Genomic DNA, 22757 nt, shown 5'->3' with positions numbered 1-22757 from the left:
GCAGACAGACGAACAAACAAAATAGATAGAACATAGAGGTCCGTAGACCAAGCAAACTAACAGAGATAGATACAGAGCACAGGTTAGCTAGAAAGTAGATATACAATGAAGTCCAGCAAAGCCAGAAGGGCGGAGCAGGATTAAATAGGCCAACAAGGTCATGTGACCAGCAAAGGAAAAAAAACCTAACAGCAAGGTTCTAACAGTACCCCCCCTTCTAAGAGGATCCTCCGGATCCCCTAGGACCAGGCTTATCAGGAAATCTCCTGTGAAACGCTCTGATAAGTCTGGACGCGGAAACATCATCTGACCTCACCCAAGAGTTATCCTCGGGTCCGAAACCTTTCCAGGCCACAAGATACTGCAAACTACCTCTATACCGTCTAGAGTCAAGGATGCGAGAAATTTCATATTCCCCGTCCTCCACCACCGGAGGAACAGAGGCAGAGGCGTCACCATCCGACACAACAGCTTTTTTTAACAGAGAGACATGAAAGACCGGATTAATTCTCCAGGAGGTAGGAACCTCCAACCTAACAGCAGATTGGTTGACAACCTGAAGCACCTTAAAGGGCCCTACAAACTTGGGACCCAATTTCTTAGAAGGAATCCTCAACCGCAGATTCCTAGAGGACAACCAAACCATGTCACCAACAGCGAACAAAACCTCCTGTCGTTTCCTATCAAAGTAGTCTTTAGATTTTCTGTTGGCCTCCTGAAGATTACCACGCACATCCGTCCAAACTCTTTCCAAATCACCGGAAAAATTCTCCTCCTCAGGCACGGCAGATCCCAACTTGGAGAACGACCCAAACGACGGATGTCTCCCAGAACAACAAAAAAAAGGCGAACAACCAGCAGAAGAAGATGTATGATTGTTCAGAGCAAATTCGGCAAGTGGCAGAAACTCAGACCACCCCTCTTGATTGTCTGCCACAAAACAACGCAAGAACTGCTCAACATCCTGGTTTTTCCTTTCTGTCTGGCCATTAGATTCAGGATGATATCCGGACGAAAACGACAAATGAATTCCCAACCTGTCACAAAAGGCACGCCAAAAACGAGCCACGAACTGAGGACCCCTATCAGAAACAATGTCAGTAGGAACGCCATGAAGTCTGACAATTTCTTTGACAAAGGTCTTAGCGAGAGTTTTAGCGCAGGGCAGTTTGACGAAGGGAACCAAGTGACACATCTTGCGAAAACGGTCCACGACCACCCAGATGACAGTAAAACCCTCAGAGGGGGGAAGGTCAGTTATAAAGTCCATAGCCAAATGTGTCCAAGGAGCACTGGGGACCTCCAAAGGACAAAGCAACCCCGCAGCAGGAGTATGTGAGGACTTAGATCTAGCACATATAGTACATTGGCGCACCCACTTAATGACTTCCTTCTGCCATCCAGGCCACCAAAAACTGCGACCCACCAGTCTCTTGGTCTCAGAGATTCCGGGATGACCTGCCAACCGAGATTCGTGACACTCAACAAACAAATCTCTCCTAAAGGTCCCAGGCACAAACAACCTCCCATGAGGAGTGTTAGATGGGGCATTCTCCTGAGCTTTAAGAATCTCATCTTCCAAAACGGAGTCTAAAGCAGCTATCACAACACCTTGTAAAATGTTTTCCTCTTTCTCAGCACCGACTATGGGAGAAAAACTGCGAGACAAGGCATCCGCCTTAACATTCTTAGTACCAGGGATGTAAGTAACGGAGAAATTAAACCGCGAGAAAAACAGTGCCCACCTAGCCTGACAGGCATTCAGGCGCTTGGCAGCATCAAGATATATCAGATTTTTATGATCCGTAAGAACCTGAACGGGAAATTCCGCACCTTCCAAGAAGTGGCGCCAGTGTTCAAATGCGAGTTTAATAGCCAATAATTCCCGATTACCAACATCGTAATTCAATTCAGTCTCCGAAAATTTTTTTGAAAAAAAGGCACAGGGATGTAATCCATCCCCGTTATCCTGAGACAATACTGCGCCAACCCCCACAGAGGAAGCATCAACCTCAACCAAAAACGGCCTAGTAACATCAGGCTGCATAAGGATGGGAGCAGAGGTGAACCTCTCCTTGAGATACACAAAAGCTTCAATGGCCTCAGAAGACCACTGAACCGCATCAGCACCTTTCCTGGTGAGATCAGTCAGAGGTTTGACAATACTAGAAAAATTTTTTATGAATTTTCTATAGTAATTGGCGAAACCCAAAAACCTCTGTATCGATTTCAAACCAATAGGCCTAGGCCATTCCTGCACAGCCTGAACCTTAACCGGATCCATCTCAAAACCTTTGCTGGAGATAATGTAGCCCAAAAAACTAATTCTCTGTACAGCGAACTCACATTTCTCCAGCTTAGCAAAAAGCGAATTGTCCATTAATAACTGTAATACCTCACGCACGCTCCGCCAATGAGACTCCAGATCTGGCGAATAAATCAAAATGTCATCCAAATACACAACCACATTTTTACCGATCAAAGGTCTAAGGATGTCATTAATCAGATTCTGAAAAAATGCAGGAGCATTAGTAAGACCAAAAGGCATAACCAGATTCTCAAAATGACCCACAGGAGTGTTAAAAGCAGTCTTCCATTCATCACCCTCCTTCATGCGCAACAGATTGTATGCCCCCTTAAGGTCAATTTTAGAGAACCACTTGGCCCCCAATAACTGGTTAAACAGATCAGGAATCAATGGCAGTGGGTAAGGATTGCGTACCGTAATTTTGTTAATCTCACGAAAATCCAGAAAAGGACGTAAACCGCCGTCCTTTTTTTTTACAAAAAAAAATCCAACCGCCACAGGAGACTTAGAGGGCCTAATGTGACCGGCGGCCAAACTTGTCTGTATGTATTCCTCCAAAGCCTTCCTCTCAGGAATAGTAAGGTTAAATAAACGACTTTTAGGAAGAGTCGCTCCAGGGACAAATTCAATAGAGCAATCATAGTCTCTATGGGGAGGCAAAACCTGCGATTCTTTCTCAGAAAATACTCTCCAAAAATCCTGAATAGGAACAGGCAATTCTCCCCTATCCAAAGCTGCAATACGCCCGTTACAACACTTGTCATAACATTTATGGCTCCAGGATTTAATTTCACTGGTAGACCAATCCAGTACAGGATTGTGAAATTTTAACCAGGGCAAACCCAATATTACTGGAGAAGGCAAGTTATTCAACACTACCAAATCCAATTTCTCATGGTGAACACCATTAATAGTGAGAGGAAATTCACTGACCTTGAGAGTAATATTCTTCAAAGGGGAGCCATCCACAGAAACCACAGCAATGGGGGATGATAAAGGTTCAGGTTTTAAATTGAGTTTTTCCACGAATCCCCCATCAATTACATTTAGTGTAGACCCGCAATCAACAAACACCCGAAATTCCATTAATTTTTCCTGAGCAATCGTGGAAGCAGCTAAAAATATACCCTTGGAATTTAAACAGGCAATACGGGCGTGACTGACCATTTTTTTTTTTCTTTCTTCATACGAAGCTCACAGCCTTTAATCAAATGACCAGATTTTCCGCAATAGAAACACAAGCCTTCCGAAAAACGACGGTCTTTTTCTTGAGAGCGAGGTGCCACCGATCCAATCTCCATTGGTTCACCACTGTTAGTACACACATTATCATAACCAGAAACTGACATAGCAGAGGATTTGCTCTCATTAACCCTAGCACGCAGTCTTCTATCCACCCGTATAGCTAATTGCATAGCCTGTTGCAAATCCTCAGGTGTAGGATAAGCAATTAGCAGGTCTTTAACCCTTTCACTGAGCCCAGCAAGAAATAGACTTTTCAGAGCAGAATCGTTCCACCCTGTTTGAGTGGACCAACGACGAAAATGAGTACAATATTTTTCCACATTACCTGATCCTTGCTTTAAACGTCTCAACTCAGTCTCAGCTGATGCCACACGGTCAGGATCATCATATAATAGTCCTAAAGCAGAAAAAAAACTATCCACTGATCTGAAGCATGTATCACTAGGTTGCAAAGAAAAGGCCCACTCCTGAGGCTCTTTGCGCAAAAGTGACATTATGAACCCTACGCGCTGGGATTCATCCCCAGAGGACTTGGGTCTCAAACGAAAATACAATAAGCAAGCATTTTTAAATGAAAAAAATTCTCGATGTTCACCAAAAAATAAATCCGGCAAACATACCTTAGGCTCCAAGAAATATGCTCCAGGACAGTTACTCACGTGCTGACGGAGCTCGGCCACTTCCAGAGAGAGTCCCTGCAGGTGTTTAGCCAAATCCTGAACCGACACCATGATGGAACAAAAAAAATCTTTCCTTAGAGAATTTGCAGGCTGGACTTACTGTTATGTTCTGCTACCAAAGCTAAGGAAAGAGAGGAGATCTGTCCCTACTATAGGACTCAGCTGAATCCCTACGATGTAACAGGGAACCTGATCCTGCGATCAGACCTGCTAAAGTCCTAATCTAGTCTGTACGAAGACCTATAGATGTGGGGAGGGAATCCCTACAAGTACTAAGGACTGGAAGGAATATGGGACACCTCCTAACAGAAATAGTAGCAGACAGACGAACAAACAAAATAGATAGAACATAGAGGTCCGTAGACCAAGCAAACTAACAGAGATAGATACAGAGCACAGGCTAGCTAGAAAGTAGATATACAATGAAGTCCAGCAAAGCCAGAAGGGCGGAGCAGGATTAAATAGGCCAACAAGGTCATGTGACCAGCAAAGGAAAAAAAACCTAACAGCAAGGTTCTAACAGCATGCTTAGGGATCCTGACCAGAGAAACCTCCCACTTGCTCTCAGACATAATATCTCTATTACTGTGGCAACCAGACCCCTGGGGTGTCACATTCCCCCCTAGTAAATTTTAGTACTCCGGGACTAAACACATTTTCTTTTTTTTTTAAAGAAACATAAATACAAGGTATAACAATAACAAGACAACATATTTACAAGAAGCTTTAGTCTGTAGAGGTCACGGCGTTTCCGTGACCGGGTGTCCATATCACCCAACAAGGCGAAGTCTTGGCACAGAATAGGGGACCTGTCCAAAGCAAACCCCTTGCGTTGTCCTTGGGCGTGGCTGCAAGGGTAGACTAACTACTTTGGGCCGCAATGAGGCCACGCCAGACAGGTTTTCTCTTCCGCGGCCGTCTTCACAAGAGGCACCAAGGTGCAACTATCTACAAAACTGTTCCGGTTATCCAGTGTCCATAACCTGTTAGTCCATAAAAATCTGCAGGGTAGCTGAGAAACATAATTAGTAACAGGCAACAAACATAAACCATAAACATTTTTCAATAAACAGTCAACTTTACAGTGCATTGGTTTAGATTCTCCAGCGAGCGGGCATCTGACCTCTAGTGACTCTAGTGGACCTACGGAGCTCACTAACTGGTTCTGCACTACAGGGTGTAGGAGGTGTTATGGGCAAGCTGGGCAGCTTTCTGCGCACTCTTTGGCTCACTAGGGGCACGGCAGGCTCACTACTAGCAGAGGGTTGATCCTCCTGTACTGCTGGTGTGGACTCTTCTGCCTCTTGGGCCGGCTGCTCTTCCAGCTCTACCGGTTCCTCTGTAGGCACTTGCGGGGCTGGCTGGAGAAAGGTGAGGACGGGTACCACGACAGCGCCGTTTACTTGTGTCCAAGACCGGGGGAAGTCTCCGAGTACGGTACTGATCATTTCTTCCCTTTCCTCTGCGGGTTGAGGGTTTTCTTGATCTTCTTCAGGGCTTTGCAGCTGCTCGGGACACTTCTTCAGGTGGTCTCTGGAGACAATGGCTGTGGTTTCTCCTCCATCCTTACTGATTACGCAGATTTTTGGGTTCTCATGGCTTGATGGCAGTATGGTGTACGGGTCCTTCTCCCACTGGTCGTCCAACTTGTGGAGCCGCCTCTTCCTCTTCAAGACCTGCTCTCCAGGTACCAGGGGAACAGCGGGAGCATACTGGTTATAAGCCTTCTCTTGCCTTTCTCTAGCTTGAGACAGACTTTGCTCGACGCTCTCCTGTACTTTCCGATACTGCTGCTGCCGTTCTGTATCCCAGTCTGCCTCTGGCGAGGTGTCCTCAGGTGTCAGGACTCCCATATCCAGGTCAATAGGCAGCTTACCAGGTCTCGCTCTCATTAGGTAAGCCGGGGTACAGTTGGTGGAACCTACAGGGATGTGGTTATACACGTCCATCAGATCGGGCAGTTTCTCAGGCCACAGACTGCGTTCTTCCAGGGGCAATGTTTTTAGCAGATCTATCACCACCTGGTTCATCTTCTCGCAGAGTCCATTGGTTTGAGGGTGATAGGGCGTTGTTCTTATCTTCTTGCAGCCATACAGGTTGCAGAACTCCTGGAAGACCTCCGCTTCAAAGGCTGGCCCTTGGTCTGTCAGCACTTGGTCCGGGTACCCGTGTGGACGGCAGAAGTGCTGCTGGAAGGCTCTAGCTGCTGTTTGAGCTGTTAAGTCCTTGACCGGGACCACCACCAGGAACCGGGAGTAATGATCTACGATTGTGAGGGCGTAGACATACCCAGATCTGCTTGGAGCCAGTTTCACATGGTCCAGGGCTACCAGTTCCAGTGGCTGTCTGGTGATGATGGGCTGCAAGGGAGTCTTCTGGCTGGCACGGTCCTTTCTTCTCAGGTGGCACGGGCCACAGTCTCTGCACCACCTCTCGATGGCTCCTCTCATGCCTACCCAGTAGAACCGTTCACGCAACAAGAACTCCAGCTTCTTCCATCCGAAATGCCCTGCTCCGTTGTGGTATGCCTCCAGGATCATAGCCGCGTCTCGTCTTGGGACCACTACCTGCCAGGTCAACTCATGTGTTCGAGAGTTAACCATTCTCCGGCACAGCTTCTCCCTGTAGAGGAACAGCTTACTTTTCTCCTTCCACAGTTGCTTGGTCTCCTCCGGAGCGTCTGGGTCAAGACTGGCATCGGCTTGGGTCAGCATTTCCTTCACCAGACGGACTGCGGGATCACTGTCTTGCGTTTCTGCCCAGTTGTAGTGGGGCAAGGGATTGAACGTCACAGAGCGCCTGTCCTTCACACGGTGGGAATACAGGGTAATCCCATGACGGTGGAATGCAGGGAGCTCGACTTCTTCCAGATCTTCTGGATCTTCCCCTACGTCCGGTAAGTTCGGCATTCTAGACAGGGCATCCGCGTTGGCATTTGAGCGTCCTGCCCGGTATTTGATGGTGAATTCAAAGTTGGACAGGCGGGCCATCCATCTCTGTTCCAGGGCACCGAGCCTTGCAGTGTCCAGGTGTGTCAATGGGTTGTTATCCGTGTACACGGTGAATTTGGAGGAGGCAAGGTAATGCTTGAAACGTTCGGTCACTGCCCACACTACTGCCAGGAACTCCAGCTTGAATGAGCTATAATTCTCAGGGTTCCTCTCCGTGGGCCGTAGCTTTCGGCTGGCGTAAGCGATTACCCGTTCTTTCCCTTGCTGGATCTGGGACAGTACGGCTCCTAGCCCGATGTTGCTTGCGTCCGTGTGGAGGATAAAGGGCTGGCTGTAGTCTGGATATGCCAGGATTTCATCCCCCGTGAGGGCCATCTTCAGCTGGCAGAAGGACTCCTCTTCCAGCTTTTCCCACCTGAAGGGCGGCTTCTGGTTTTTGGCTTTCCGAGATTGACCTATCAGGAGGTCCTGCATAGGGGCTGCCATTTTGGTGAAACCGGGAATGAATCTTCGGTAGTAGCCTACCAACCCGAGGAACTGCCGCACTTCCTTTATGCTGGAGGGTCTTGGCCAGTCCTTAATCACAGTGATCTTATCAGGGTCGGGAGCCACTCCGTCAGCACTCACCACGTGTCCCAGGTATTGCACCTTTGGTTTCAGGAGGTGACACTTGGAGGGTTTCACCTTTAGGCCGTAGTTTGCCAGAGCTTCAAACACTTCTGCCAGGTGTTTCAGGTGGTCCTCGTAGGTCTTGGAATAGACGATGACATCGTCCAGGTATAACAGGACCGTCTCGAAGTTCCGGTGTCCCAGACAGCATTCCATCAACCGTTGGAAGGTTCCTGGTGCGTTGCAGAGCCCGAACGGCATACAGTTAAATTCGCTGAGACCCATCGGGGTGGTGAATGCGGTCTTCTCCCGGTCCGTCTCTGCTACAGGAACCTGCCAGTACCCGCTAGTGAGATCCAAAGTAGAGAAGAAGTGAGCAGATTTTAATGCAGCTAAGGACTCTTCTATCCTTGGTAACGGGTACGCATCTTTGTGTGTGATACGGTTGACCTTCCTGTAGTCTACACACATTCTCATGGTGTTGTCTTTCTTTTTCACTAAGACTAGTGGAGCTGCCCAGGGGCTACAGCTGTCCCTGATTACCCCAGCCTCCTTCATGTCTCTAAGCATCCCCTTGGCGTGTTGGTAGTGTGCCGGGGGTACGGGTCGGTATCTCTCCTTTATGGGAGGATGGTCTCCCGTGGGGATGTGGTGTTCTACCCCCTTTACTCGCCCGAAGTCTAGCGGGTGTTTACTAAACACTCTCTCGTACTCTCGAACCACCCGATAGACTCCCTGTTTCTGGTGTGAGGGAGTGGAGTCAGTACCCAAATGCAGTTGCTGACACCAGTCCTCCATTGGTTTCTTAGAGCCGTTACCTTCCTCTGGTTGAGATGGAGGCAAGGGTTCCACGGCCTGTACAGAATTCTGGTTTATGGTGAACAATTTGGCTAGCGTGGCATACCGGGGCAGGTATACTTCTCTCTCCCCGATATTTATGATGCGAACGGGCACCCTCCCATGGCGTACATCGACCACCCCCCGTGCTGTCAAAATGGTGGGCCTACTGTCTGAGTAGACGGGTTCTACCATTGCTTGGTAGTCTCTACCTCTTAGACCAATAGCTGCCCGGCACCAAATCATCATCTCACTTTTTGGGGGCATGGCAATAGGGAACGGGTCACACATTCTCACGCTACCTATCTCACCACCAGATAGTTCCACCTGTTGCCGCTTCATCAGTGCCCGGATCTCTTTTTGGAGCACACGCTGCTGGCCGGAACTGGCGTTCTTGGCAACCTGCTGTAAAATGAGAATCACCTCTGCAAGACAATTTTCAATCACATTAGTTCCCAAGGTTATTCTAGGGTGACTCTCATGACGGTCTATGTCCACTATTATCAGTCCTTGTGCCGCCAGTTCGACTTTACCGATCTTAATGGTCACCTTTTTGAATCCCACCTGCTGCACGGGCTGACCATTGCTGGCGATGATACTCAGGTCGTCATCTGGGTAGCGGGTTATGTCCGAGTCATTCCAGTACTGCTTGAAGAGCACGTACGGGATGGTGGTGACCTGTGACCCGGTGTCTAGTAGGGCACTCATAGGAATGCCATCCAGTCCACCACAGGCAAGATTGGACGTCCCCCTACGTATTTATCACGCCAGTTTGATGGGCCTGATGGTCTTATGCCTGGGGGTTGGCCCTCTACCCCAGGTTGTGCCCGTTTAAATGACAGTACCTTGCCACATGTCCGGGTTGATTGCAGCGGCGGCAGATGGGTCGTCCATCCTCGTTGTATCTGTCGCTGGGTCTTCCTCTGGCCGGTGGGGTCCTCCTCAGTCGGCGCCACGGGACGTCCTCCGGTCCGGATGCCAGCTGGATCTTTCCTGGAGAAGAGACCTGTAAAGACTGCACAGTTCTGGTTAGCGCGGCAACGCTCTTAGTCAGCTCTTGGACCTGATGGTGCAGGTCTGTAGCCGGGTCACTGTTTAAAGCCTGCGCATCAGCTCCCACAGGCTCTGCAGACAAGGGCGCCGTCCCCTGGTGGTAAGTGATAGCAGGGTGCCTGTGGGTCACAGCGCCACCTGGTGCCGGTTCTCGGAGCACCCGGATGGCTCTGTCCTTGAATTGTGCAAAGTCCAGGTCAGGGCCCTGTAAGGCCATTGCCCGCAACTGGGTTCGGTGGGCATTGCATAGTAGACCCTCAATAAATTGTTCAGTCAACAGCTTATCTTCATTTCCCACGCTGTCAGGGTCTGCCTGCTTAATGGCTCTCAGGGCCTCTTGTAAGTTTAAAGCATAGTCTCTTATACTCTCATGTGCTCGCTGTTTGCACCCGTAAAATCTGAGCTTTATCTCGGCTGAGGTGCGGGTGTCAAATGTGTCTTTCAGCCGGGCTAGTATCTCTCTGACAGTCCTCTTCCTCCCAAGTGGTCAGGACTTTACCTCCCTTTGGGCTGCCCCGATTAATTGGGCCACCAGGATGCTCACTTTTTGCTCTTCTGTGAGGGGGTACACCTGGAAGAGGCTATCCAGTCTTTCTCTAAAGTCATTTAGGGTATGTGATTCCCCTGAGTACTGGGGTAGCCAGGCTGCCCCCGGGATATAGGGCATGGTGAATGGCATGACTGCCGCAGCGGTTGCGCTGGCGGTGGCTGTGGCAGTGGAGCTCCCCTCGGTGTCCGGCATCCTCCTCCCCCCTAGTGGACCGTGGCCTACCTTGCGATGCTCTTCTTCCGTAGGCCGCGGCTCCGCAGTCGATCGTCGGGGTTGAGGACCTGGCGTCGCGCTCCGATGACGTCAGCGTCGCTCTTCCTCCCTTCCAGGACCTTGCGCAGCGTCACTGTGTGGGGCGGAGCTTCGGATCTCGCGCGCTTTCGGCGTCCACGCCCCTCTTCTTCCTGTGCGGCGTCCCGAAGATGGCGTCCGAAGGCGGGAAGCAGCTGTGGATGGCGGGAAGAAGGCAGAAGACGGCGGGAAACGGTCCAAGATGGCGTCTGATGGCGGGAATCGGCTCCGGATGGCGGGAAACGACTCCGGACTGCGGGAAACTTCACCACAGGTAAGTATAAAAGTCTCTTTTTCAGGCACGCAGTACCCGGTGGTTGCGGGCACGAAATCCTGCCGACTACGCCAAAGTTGACGCGCCCCCTGGGCCTGTGCTGCTGCTGCTGTGCAGGGGGAATACCCGGAACCGGATCGCTGGGATGCTGGGGGTTGTAGTCTCCGTGTGGCGGTGACCCGGTCCGTGCCCAGGGTGGTCAAACCAGTGGCAGTCTATTTGTATTGGAATAAGTGTCCGACTACGCCACCCGTGGATTGCGGTCAGTGGGGACCGCCGCTGCGCTGCAGACCGCTGAGGCTGATGTTGGTTGCGCAGCTGAGTATGGGATGACTCCCCACGGGAGAAGTAATGCCTCAGGGCAGCTAATGTGGAAGATGATGGGAGTGATGGTCTGAGGGTCCCAGTGCTAATGGTGCAGGAGCGGCAAGGAATCACAGAGACGTGTGGTGCAGTTCAGGGTCTTTACTGATGGTACAAGGCAGACCCTCCCGGGAGTACTGGCTAGTATAAGGGGCCTGGTCAGTCTGCGAGCAAGCAGGAGTTCCCTTGGCCAGGTGGAGTTGTAGGCCTCCCCGTTTATCTGCACTCTTCCTGGCTACCTTGCTATCAGCGGTTACAAGTAGCCCACGTCCCTGAGTATACCGTGTGGTGCTCACCCGTATGGCTGGTGACTTGGGGCCTTCTGTTAGTCTCCGCTCCTGGATGGCGGCGCTGGTCCCTTCTCTGTGACTGAGCCTCCGGGCTTCTATGGCCAGAGGACCTGGAATCCCCTGCCGGCTGGTTTCTGCTGCTTGACCTGGATGTCCCCACAGCCTCGGACTCCTGTGTCTGGTTTTAGTATCTTCGTCCAGGGCGAACTCTGCTCAGCTCCAGCCCCTGGACTTCAGCTACTGCTCCTCCAGAGCTCCTGATCTCACTTTCCCTGTGTCTGCAGCTTCACTCTGACTCTGACTCAGACTGCTCTAATCCCGCCCAGACCCAGTTTATAAGGGCAGATTCCTCCCCTCCCAGGTCTGGGCGGACCGTGTTGCATGCTTAGGGATCCTGACCAGAGAAACCTCCCACTTGCTCTCAGACATAATATCTCTATTACTGTGGCAACCAGACCCCTGGGGTGTCACATATGTTCTTGTTATTTGTCACTATATAGTGGTATTATTTAGGCCTATACACTACATGGTACTGTTATTTGGCAAAGTATAAAATAGGCACAGTATGGGACTATTATTTGGTCAGTATGTTCTCCCCGTGTTTATGTGGGTTTCCTCCGGGTTCTCCGGTTTCCTCCCACACTCCCAAGGCATTCTGATAGGGAATGTAGATTGTGAGCCCCAATGGGGACAGTGATGATAATTTCTATAAAGCGCTTCTGAATATGTTGGCGCTATAGAAATAAGAATAATAAATAAGTACTGTGGTGATATCAAACATTATTGCCCACCTTAAAAAATAGCAAGCCCTCCCAACAGTATAAAACAGCATAAAAAATATATGCAAAATTCAGCAATAAGAGCATACGGTTAGGAAACCCGTTTCTGACCCATTGACTAAATGGTGTGCTCTAATTAATGACTTTTGCAGATTTTTTCTTGTACCCTGGCTTAGACTAAGGAATACAAAGATGAGAAACAAATGTACATTTTTAATATTATTCAAACAAAGAGTTCATTTTTTAACAAAGAAAATAAGAGTTGGCTATAACTTAGTTTGCTGTATAAATGCTTTGTATTGTTTGAAGCTCTTTTTGCCTTGAAATCCCCCCCAAAAAACAAAAATGTATTGTCAATAATTATATAGACACAAAATTATAAGAACACATATCTGTAAAAAAAATATAATCTATACACTATCAATAATTAGAAAATTATTTTACCTTAAAAATTTTAAAATCATCATCCAAATCCAAGTCCTGCCTCTGCTTATGCTTCCAAGGCACCTGGAATTGTGTGCGCTCCCTGTTTAACCATTTCAACCCTGGGTAGGTGTTGCTGTCGATCTGACTGATGAGCCAAGGGATAATTCTGGGCTTCCGGGAACTCATGTTCAGAAGATAAGAAAATAAACCTTAACAGGGAATATGGGAAAGTAGGAAAAACAATTAAAGGGATAAGAGCAAAATGGAATAGAAATATAATTAAAGTTCAAACAATAAAGGGGAATAAAGAAGTACAAATTAAAAAAATAATAATAAAAAAATAAATAAATAAAAAAAATTTTTTTTTTCTTTTATTTCATATCCCTTTAATTATTATTATATTTTAAAATTAATAATAATTAATATACATATATATATTAAGGAAGTAGCAACAAATATAATCAGAAAATGTAACAGTAACATGAAAATTACTTTATTCCAATAGTCATAACCCCATATCTTTCAATTTTGCTCTTTTGCATTTTTTTTACTCCCCTTTTTCCAAGAGCCGTAACTTTTTTTTTTTTTTTTTATGTCAACATACCAATAAGAGAGGGGTTTTTTTGAGGGCTGAGTTGCAGTTTTAAAATAAACCATTCACTGTACCATATAATGTATTGAAAAAGATAAAAAAAATTTAAGTGGGGTAACATGGTGAAAAAAAACCAAAATATCAACCATTGTTTCTTGGTTTTTGTTTTTACAGCATTCATTGTGCGGAAAAAATAACCTGATAACTTGATTCTTAAAGTCAGTATGATTCTGAATATCAAACCAGTAAGGTTATTATTCTATTTTTAGTGGTTAAAAAAATTCTAAACTTTGTAAAATAGAAAAAAATTGGCTGTATCAAAATTTTCTGATACCCAAAACTTTTTATTTTTAGGTTAATTGACCTGTTTTTTTTTGTGTGTTGAGTTTACATTTTTATTGGTAACATTTTGGGGTACATATTCAATTCTTGGGGAAGTGCGGTGATGGATAAATGGGGTCTAAATTTAGTTTTTTTTAATGCATAAATAATTTTCTATTTTGATAGATTGGAACACAACAATACCAAATATGTTTTTTTATATACATTTTTGAACTGGGAAAAGTTGCATGGTTAAAACATTGCTTATTTTTTTCCGATATATTTGTTATTTTATTTTGGATTATTTTTTAGTCCCCCCTAATGAATTCAAACTTGTGATAATTGTTTTTCTATACAAAACAGCATAAAAATCTATGCAAAATTCAGCAATAGTTTTTTTTATGCGTAAATAATTTTATATTTTGATATATTGGAAACGACAATACCAAACATTAAACATCTTTTTTTAAATTCATTTTTGTACTGGGAAAAGTTGCATGGTTTAAACGTTGTTTATTTTTTCTATATATTTGTTCTTTTATTTTGGCTTATTTTTTAGCCCCCACCTAAGGAACTTGAACTTGTGATCATTTTTTCTATAGACTGAAAAACTATCTATTAAACCCAACGACAAGCTAGGCTTCATAGAAGCACCAAGGCAGCAGTGATGGTGGTCTTCAGGCAGCCATGCCACCTTTTGGGTATGGTGCGGGTTGAGGTCCTGAGCCTGTGTCACGCACAGTGTAGGAAAGTGCAACACGAAGAGATGAGGGGAAGGGAGCCCAGACACTAGGGAGAGGGGGAATGGAGATCCCTAGGCTGATCTAATATCACCCTGCCTCCCCTACCGTCCCTATATTGGTTCCACACCAATCGCCGAACAGGAAACCTAAGCCTTGTATATCCCTAGAGCTAGGCCCTGAATAGGGAATGGGGGGATGAGAACTTGTCAGTCCCCACTATAAACTAAAGACAGCAAGGGAGACAACAAAAGGGGGAGAAACTTAGCTTGAGCAGACTCCAGAGAGATTACACCAAACGTCCTCCAAAGCACCAGAGAGGAAGTAAACAGACAGCTATACCTCCAAGCCTTCACAAGGGAATATGTGAATATCACCGGCGACTCCCTGCAGCAAACTGAAAGTATTTAAACACCCAGGCCCAGGGCCGTAACTACAACCGGGGCAGCCGGGGCACTGCTCCGGGGCCCCAACCACCCAAGGGGCCCCAAACTGATGGTAAAAAATTGTATTTTAATACTTTAATTTCTCATAAAATACCCAGCTCCTATATTCCTGTCAGACAATGTCCCCCGGAGGACAGGAGAGACTATCATTTCAATAATTTCCAGGAACTCTGCCAGCTGTCAATGAATGGAAACCTGCACTGGCCTGGAGAGTCTCATAGCACAAGATTTGTAACAATATGTTAGTCTGGAGATCACAGAGAGTTGGCAAGGCAGGCACAGTGCACGCTGACAGTAACAAACTCTCAGCATCATTGAGAGGAGACAGTCTCAGCAGACACAAATATCTCTGTGACAAACTGTGAGAAGCCCTGCTATAGGTCTATACTGCTGCGAGGAGGAGGGGAGGAGGGGGAAGTCTCCATAATCACACATTCCTCCGGACTTCGGGTCATGCAGTATCTATCTTCTCAGTCATCTGCCTCTTGTTTTCAATAATCAGAGCTGTGTACAACCCCCACTCTCCTCACAACCGGGACGGAGCAATAGTGACTGCTGTACCTGTGGTCGGGGGTTGTAGGGGGTTTGATGTCTGGACACAGTGCACATATCCTGGGCAGCCGCACTGTCTCTTGTGCGGCACAACCTCTAGTGATTGAAATGTTGAGGGGCCCCACTATGAAGTTTTGCACCGGGGCCCCGAAGTTTATAGTTACGGCACTGTCCAGGCCAGGGTGTCAATCAAAGCAGGAGGGAGGTAGCCGCTGGGTCCTAAGGTAAGAAGGATTTAAGAAGGCGTCTGCAATGCCAAACAAAGTGACCTTCTGCAGCCAGCTGCAGAGCGACTGTCTGTAACATCTTACACACCCGTGACAGCCTGCTTCATAGATCCTCACCTGTCACAGGGCATACTTCTACATCCGACATTGGGAAGGGGCTAAACGGTATTTGTCATCTTCTACTTTGTGTTAACAGGTCAAAAGTGTGCAGTTTTGGCTCTTATTATACACCCCTCTCCCACCCCCTGCTCCTCTGAGTATGCTGGTTCTTGTTTTTATAAAATCTGCCATACGGTTTTACAGATATGGACCTTTTTTTACTTTGGGATCTTTACACATTATCCTCAGGGGCGTGTCTGCATTATGACCCACCCACTTGTAAAGACCATAAAAACTAATAACTAAATAAATAGGTCCATATCCCTAGAACCGGACGGCAGTTTTAAAAAAAAGGAAAAAAATGGAATATTAAGGAGAGCAGAGTGAATAAAATAAGAGCAAAAATTGCCCAATTTTCACCCGATGACAGGTCTCCTTTAAACCAAGCACAGCACCTTACAGTAGACTGTACCCTGAGAAAAATCTTACTTTTTCTGCTTAAATCAGTTGGCTCATTTTTAATAAATTATATTTTTTTTCCTGTATGAAAATTACAGTAGGTGCTTGGGGCAACTTGGGCATGGCCGCTGCACCTTCACATGTACAGGCTACGTCCGCCCGCATCTTTCCTTACTGAAATATTACACAAGTGCTATCTGTAAGAGTATGGGAGTAATGCAGATATTATGGCGGTATTTTGGCTCTCGTATTATCCAAAACACCCAGACCACCACCCACCTGTATATCCTTACTTAAAGGGATTGTGTCACTTTTGCATTTTTATTCAGTATGATGTATATTGTATACATTATACATTATATACCTATTAAAAAATACTTTTATCATTCAGGCATCCCTCTTGCCTTACTAGTGGCAGCTGCTTTGTATGGTCGAGCGTGTGCAATAAATCCCATTGGATGTGCTATTTTATTCCCATTTTAGGGTTATTAAAAGGGAATTCCCAATTTAGGGCCATCACCAGTTTGCCAAATTAGAAAGTAGCAACAAAATACATGTCTCTCAGCCTTTCAGTTCGGGACATGTACGGCCATTTTGTCTCAATAGTGTGTAATACTCAATTTTTCCTTTAATGGCGCATTAAACACCAGGTTTACCCACAAACTACAATCATTTACTGGGACTCCCATTATGTTTCCCAAAATGGAGAACATGACGTGACTAATTAGATTAGTAGGGTATAACTGAGCTTGATCTGCTGAAGGCAGCGGCCATTTTGTTTGAAGCCAGCACTTGCTCAGTTGTTATGCTGCCACTATAGCGAGGTTCCTCACTAACACACCGATACTATACGTATTATGTGCACGTACATTGGGCCACACATATAGAAATAGTTTAGTAAAAAGACTGTGTTAGTAGCCATGCTGCTCATGGCAACTAATCAAAGGGCAGGTTTCATTTTTTAAAAGCACTTTGAGAAATGAAAGCTGCGCTCTGATTGGTTGCCCTGGGCAATAACATTAGTTTTTCTTATATATAACAAGTTAAACTCTTTATCGCCCCTCACAACTAATGGCTGAGGGGGTGTTCATAGACATTGACCCCAATTTACTTAGAAAAGGAGGGCTAGGCCTTGGCTTTAAGCCAAAGAGAAGGCCGGCTTGACCCGACGTTTATGGAGGGGACTGGGTTTGGAAAAAATCATGATAGGTATAAGCAGGTTTTAGGGTACACATGGGGTTAATACATAGGTAGATTTTGGCCAGATTTTTCATCTCGAGGAGCGCATTTTGTGTCGTTTTTTAGTTAATAAAATGGCTGCCAACAATTATGTGTCTTATTAATCCTTTAACCCCTTTACCCCCGAGGATGGTTTGCACGTTAATGACCAGGCCAATTTTTACAATTCTGACCACTGTCACTTTATGAGGTAATTACTCTGGAGCTTCAACGGATCCCCCTGATTCTGAGAATGTTTTTTCGTGACATATTGTACTTCATGATAGTGGTAAAATTTCTTCGATATCACTTGCGTTTATTTGTGAAAAAAACGGAAATTTGACAAAAATTTAGAAAATTTAGCAATTTTCAAAATTTTAATTTTTATGCTCTTAAATTAGAGAGATATGTCACACAAAATAGTTAATAAATAACATTTCCCACATGTCTACTTTACATCAGCACAATTTTGGAGCCAAAATTTTTTTTGTTAGGGAGCTATAAGGGTTAAAAGTTGACCAGCGATTTCTCATTTTTCCAACAAAATTTACAAAACCATTTTTTTAGGGACCACATCACATTTGAAGTCACTTTGAGGGGTCTTTATGACAGAAAATACCCAAAAGTGACACCATTCTAAAAACTGCACCCCTCAAGGTGCTCAAAACCACATTCAAGAACTTTATTAACCCTTCAGGTGCTTCACGGGAATTTTTGGAATGTGTAAGAAAAAAATGAACATTTACTGTAACTTTTTTTCACAAAAATGTTACTTTAGACCCAATTTTTTTTATTTTCGCAGGGGTAACAGGAAAAAATGGATCCCAAAATTTGTTGTGCAATTTCCCCTGGGCACGCAGATACCCCATATGTGGGGAAAAAACACTGTTTGGGCGCACGGCAGGGCTCGGAAGGGAAGGAGCGCCATTTGACTTTTTGATTGTAAAATTTGCTTGAATAACTAGCGGACGCCATGTTGAGTTTGGAGAGCCACTGTGTGCCCAAACATTGAAGCTCCCCCACAAGTGATCCCATTTTGGAAACTAGACCACCCAAGGCACCTATCTAGATGCATAGTGAGTACTTGGAACCCCCAGGTGCTTCACAAATTGATTCGTAAAAATGAAAAAGTGTTTTTTTTTTTCAGTTTTTCATTTTTACGAATCAATTTGTGAAGCACCTAGGGGTTCCAAGTGCTCACTATGCATCTAGATAGGTGCCTTGGGGGGGTCTAGTTTCCAAAATGGGGTCACTTGTGGGGGAGCTCCAATGTTTGGGCACACAGGGACTCTCCAAATGCAACATGGTGTCCGCTAACAAATTGAGTGGAAAATCGGCTCAAATTGTTAGTGGACACCATGTTGCTTTTGGAGAGCCCCTGTGTGCCCAAACATTGGAGCTCCCCCAAAAGTGACCCCATTTTGGAAACTAGACCCCCCAAGGCACCTAAATAGATGCATAGTGAGCACTTGGAACCCCCAGGTGCTTCACAAACTGATTCGTAAAAATGAAAAAGTGAAAAAAAAAAAGCACTTTTTCATTTTTATGAATCAATTTGTGAAGCACCTGGGGGTTCCAAGTGCTCACTATGCATCTAGATAGGTGCCTTGGGGGGTCTAGTTTCCAAAATGGGGTCACTTGTGGGGGAGCTCCAATGTTTGGGCACACAGGGGCTCTCCAAACGCAACATGGTGTCCGCTAACAATTTGAGCCGACAATTTGTTAGCGGATGCCATGTTGCATTTGGAGAGTCCCTGTGTGCCCAAACATTGGAGCTCCCCCACAAGTGACCCCATTTTGGAAACTAGACCCCCAAGGCACCTATCTAGATGCATAGTGAGCACTTGGAACCCCCAGGTGCTTCACAAATTGATTCGTAAAAATGAAAAAGTGAAAAAAAAAACACTTTTTCATTTTTATGAATCAATTTGTGAAGCACCTGGGGGTTCCAAGTGCTCACTATGCATCTAGATAGGTGCCTTGGGGGGTCTAGTTTCCAAAATGGGTTCACTTGTGGGGGAGCTCCAATGTTTGGGCACACAGGGACTCTCCAAACGCAACATGGTGTCCGCTAACAATTTGAGCCGACAATTTGTTAGCGGACACCATGTTGCGTTTGGAGAGTCCCTGTGTGCCCAAGCATTGGGGCTCCCCCACAAGTGACCGCATTTTGGAAACTAGACCCCCCAAGGCACCTATCTAGATGCATAATGAGCACTTGGAACCCCCAGGTGCTTCACAAATTAATTCGTAAAAATGAGAAAGTATTTTTTTTTCCACTTTTTCATTTTTACGAATCAATTTGTGAAGCACCTGGGGGTTCCAAGTGCTCATTATGCATCTAGATAGGTGCCTTGGGTGGTCTAGTTTCCAAAATGGGGTCACTTGTGGGGGAGCTCCAAAGTTTAGGCACGCAGGGGCTCTCCAAACGCAACATGGCGTCCGCTAACAATTTGAGCCGATTTTCCATTCAATTTGTTAGCGGACACCATGTCGCGTTTGGAGAGCCCCTGATGTGCCTAAACAGTGGAGCTCCCCCACGAGTTACCCAATTTTGGAAACTATACCCCTCAAGGATTTTATTAAGGTGTATAGTGAACATTTTGAACCCAGAGGTACGACACAGAATTTGATAACATTAGGTCATCATATTGAATAAGTTGTCATTAGTCTTGAGCGCAAGTGCTCGCTACTTGAGTTTGCATCGGGTACTCAGGTATGCACCATGTACTACGTGTGCTCGAGTGACATGCTCGAGTCCCCGCCCGGATGTTTCACGGTTATTAGACACCCCAAAAAAAACATGCGGGGATCGCTCGTGCTAGGCAGGCAATCCCCGCAAAGTTTTTTGGGCCGTGAAGCATATGGGGCGGAGACTCGAGCATGTCACTCAAATAGCCACGATACTCAATGCATACCAGAACACCCGATGCAAACTCAAGTAGCGAGCACTTGCGCTCAACACTAGTCGCCATATCGTCATCTTTTTTTCTTACTTTTGAAAAAAATCCCAACCCCATCACAACCCTAACCCCAACCCCAGCCCTAACCCTAACACAACCCTAACCGTAGCACAACCCTAACCTGAGAGTTTATTTTTTACGCCGTTCCTCGTGCGGAATAAGTGATGAGATTACTTTATTCTTCGGGTCGGTGCGATTACAGCGATACCAGAATCATATGGGGTTTTTATGACTGACAGCTGTCACACACTAAAAGACGCATTTTTTGCAAAATCTAGTTTTTGCATCGCTATATTTTGAGAGCTATAATTTTTCCAGATTTTGGCAGACAGTCATGTGACGGCTTGTTTTTTGCGGGATGAGTTGACGTTGTTATTGGTGCCATTTTCAGGCACGTGACATTTTTTGATCGCTTTTTATTCCGATTTTTGGGAGGCAGAATAAACAAAAAACAACAATTCAGGAATTGTTTTTTTTGTTTTTTTTTATTCTGTTCCGCGTGTGGTAAAATTGATAAGGCAGCTTTATTCTTCGGGTCAATACATTTACAGCGGTACCACATTTATATCGTATTTCTATGTTTTGCACTTTTACATAATAAAAGCAATTTTATAGAAAAAATTATTTTTTAGCATAGCTTTATTCTGAGAGCTATAACTTTTTTATTTTTCGGCTGATGGAGCTGTATGGTGGCTTGTTTTTTGCGGGACGAGATGACGTTTTCAGCGGTATCATTTTTATTTATATTTGTCTTTTTGATCGCGTGTTATTCCATTTTTTGTTTGGCGTTATGATGATAAAGCATTGTTTTTTGCGTCGTTTTTTATTTTTATTTTTTACCGTGTTGACTGAAGGGGTTAACTAGTGGGACAGTTTTATAGGTCAGGTTGTTCCGGACGCGGCGATACCAAATATGTGTACTTTTATTGTTTTTTTTATAATAATATTTATTGATGGGTACATTATATTTTTATTTTTGGTGGATTATTTTTTTTATTTTTTTTAAAATATTTTTACAATTTTTTTTTTTTTTTTTTTTCCACTTTCTGATAGTTTTTATACTTTTTTACTTCGTCCCACTCTGGGACTTTCACTTTTTTTTCTCTGATTGCCTGCATGGCACAGGAATGCAGCACCATCCCTGTGCCATGCAGGCTGTCAGCGCTGGACAGGGAGAAGATTGTTTGGAGATGCACTGTGCATGTCCAAAAAATCTTCCTGCTGTCTGGTGACCCGGATGTTGTCATGACAACATCGGGTCATCATGGCAACATCCTGTAAGCCCCAGCAGACATCGCTGGAGGCCGGAAGAGGAGGTGAGTATCGGCGATCACCTCCCCTTGCCACCGCAATGCTGCGATCGACTTCGATCGCAGCATCGCGGGGGTTAATGTGCTGGGAGCGGTGCGTGACCGCTCCCTGCACATAGTACCGGGTGTCAGCTGTGACAATCAGCTGACACCCGGTGGCGATCGCGCCCGCACAGCCTGTGTGCGGGCGAAATCGCCAGGGCGTACTAATACGTATCAGGTCCATAAGTCCCAGGGCACAGATACGTATTAGTACGCCTTGGGTCGGAAAGGGGTTAATTACCAGGGAATTTATTTTGTTTTTGAGTTTGCGTTTATTTTTTTTTTCCTTCCGTCCTTTTTTATTTATTTTTCTGTCAACATAGCTGTATGAGTTTTTTTTTTTGCAGTTTTGAATGAAACCATTACTATATAATGTACTAGAAAATGGAAAAAAAATCATGTGGGGTAAAAATTCCAACATCGTTTTTCGGGTTTTGAAAGTGACCTGGTAACATGATTCTCCAGGTCAGCACGATTATGGCGATACCAAACATGTCCAATTTTTCAATTTTGTTAGTGGTGGAAAAAATCTGAAATTTAAAGAAAAAAACAACAACTTAGTTTGCGTCACCATTTTCTGAGACCCGGAATTTTTTTTTACTTTTTCTCTTGATGAAAGGGGTGTAAGGACTTGTTTTCTGTGCCCTGAGATGACGGGTTTTTTAGACCATTTCCGGGTACATATGAGATTTGAATTGTTTTTATTATATTTTTGGGGGGGAAGTGAGGCGAATAAAAACTGGCAATTTTTGCACTCTTTTTTTTTCCTTTTCACTGTTTAACCAACATTTTTAATAATTTTATCATTTGATAGATTCCAAATATGTTTATTTTTTTGTTTTCATTTCTTTATTTTTAGAAGGGAGTATCTGGATATGCTGTGATTTCTCCCGATATGATTGATATAATTACCTCTACTACGGTCATTGACTTGTTAGATCTGTTCAACATTCTTTCCTTGTGTTCTGTAACTATAGGTGGTTTCCTAGTCCCCGTACCTCTTTCTTTCCTCCTCGCCAAATATGACTCTTGATAACGTTTTCCTACTTTTTCTTCCTCCTATTTTTTTTATAAAAACTTGGAAGATTCAGATTGGAGGATGTTTATATTTTGATTAATTTTTAATAATGTA

At 45.2% G+C, this 22757-nt stretch overlaps 1 protein-coding gene across 2 annotated transcripts in view; it reads right to left on the bottom strand.

Annotated features, from left to right (window-relative positions):
* The window catches only part of LOC141172117 (interferon regulatory factor 3-like), a 38228-nt gene that overhangs the window by 10605 nt on the left and 4866 nt on the right, over window positions 1-22757 (bottom strand). Inside the window, exons 2-3 of one of the 2 annotated variants that reach the window (XM_073655974.1) lie at window positions 22538-22684; window positions 12675-12865 (exon numbers count right to left, since the gene is read on the bottom strand). In XM_073655974.1, coding sequence (XP_073512075.1) covers window positions 12675-12842 — 168 coding nt within the window. In that variant the 5' untranslated portion in view covers window positions 12843-12865; window positions 22538-22684. The remainder of the gene's footprint in view (window positions 1-12674; window positions 12866-22537; window positions 22685-22757) is intronic. The other variant, XM_073655973.1, reaches the window with a different exon arrangement.

Source organism: Phyllobates terribilis, unplaced genomic scaffold (genome assembly GCF_046119375.1).
Source record: "Phyllobates terribilis strain yellow unplaced genomic scaffold, ASM4611937v1 Scaffold_12__6_contigs__length_324123572, whole genome shotgun sequence".
NCBI classification, from domain to species: domain Eukaryota; kingdom Metazoa; phylum Chordata; class Amphibia; order Anura; family Dendrobatidae; genus Phyllobates; species Phyllobates terribilis.
This window is presented reverse-complemented; position numbering and strand designations above follow the sequence as displayed.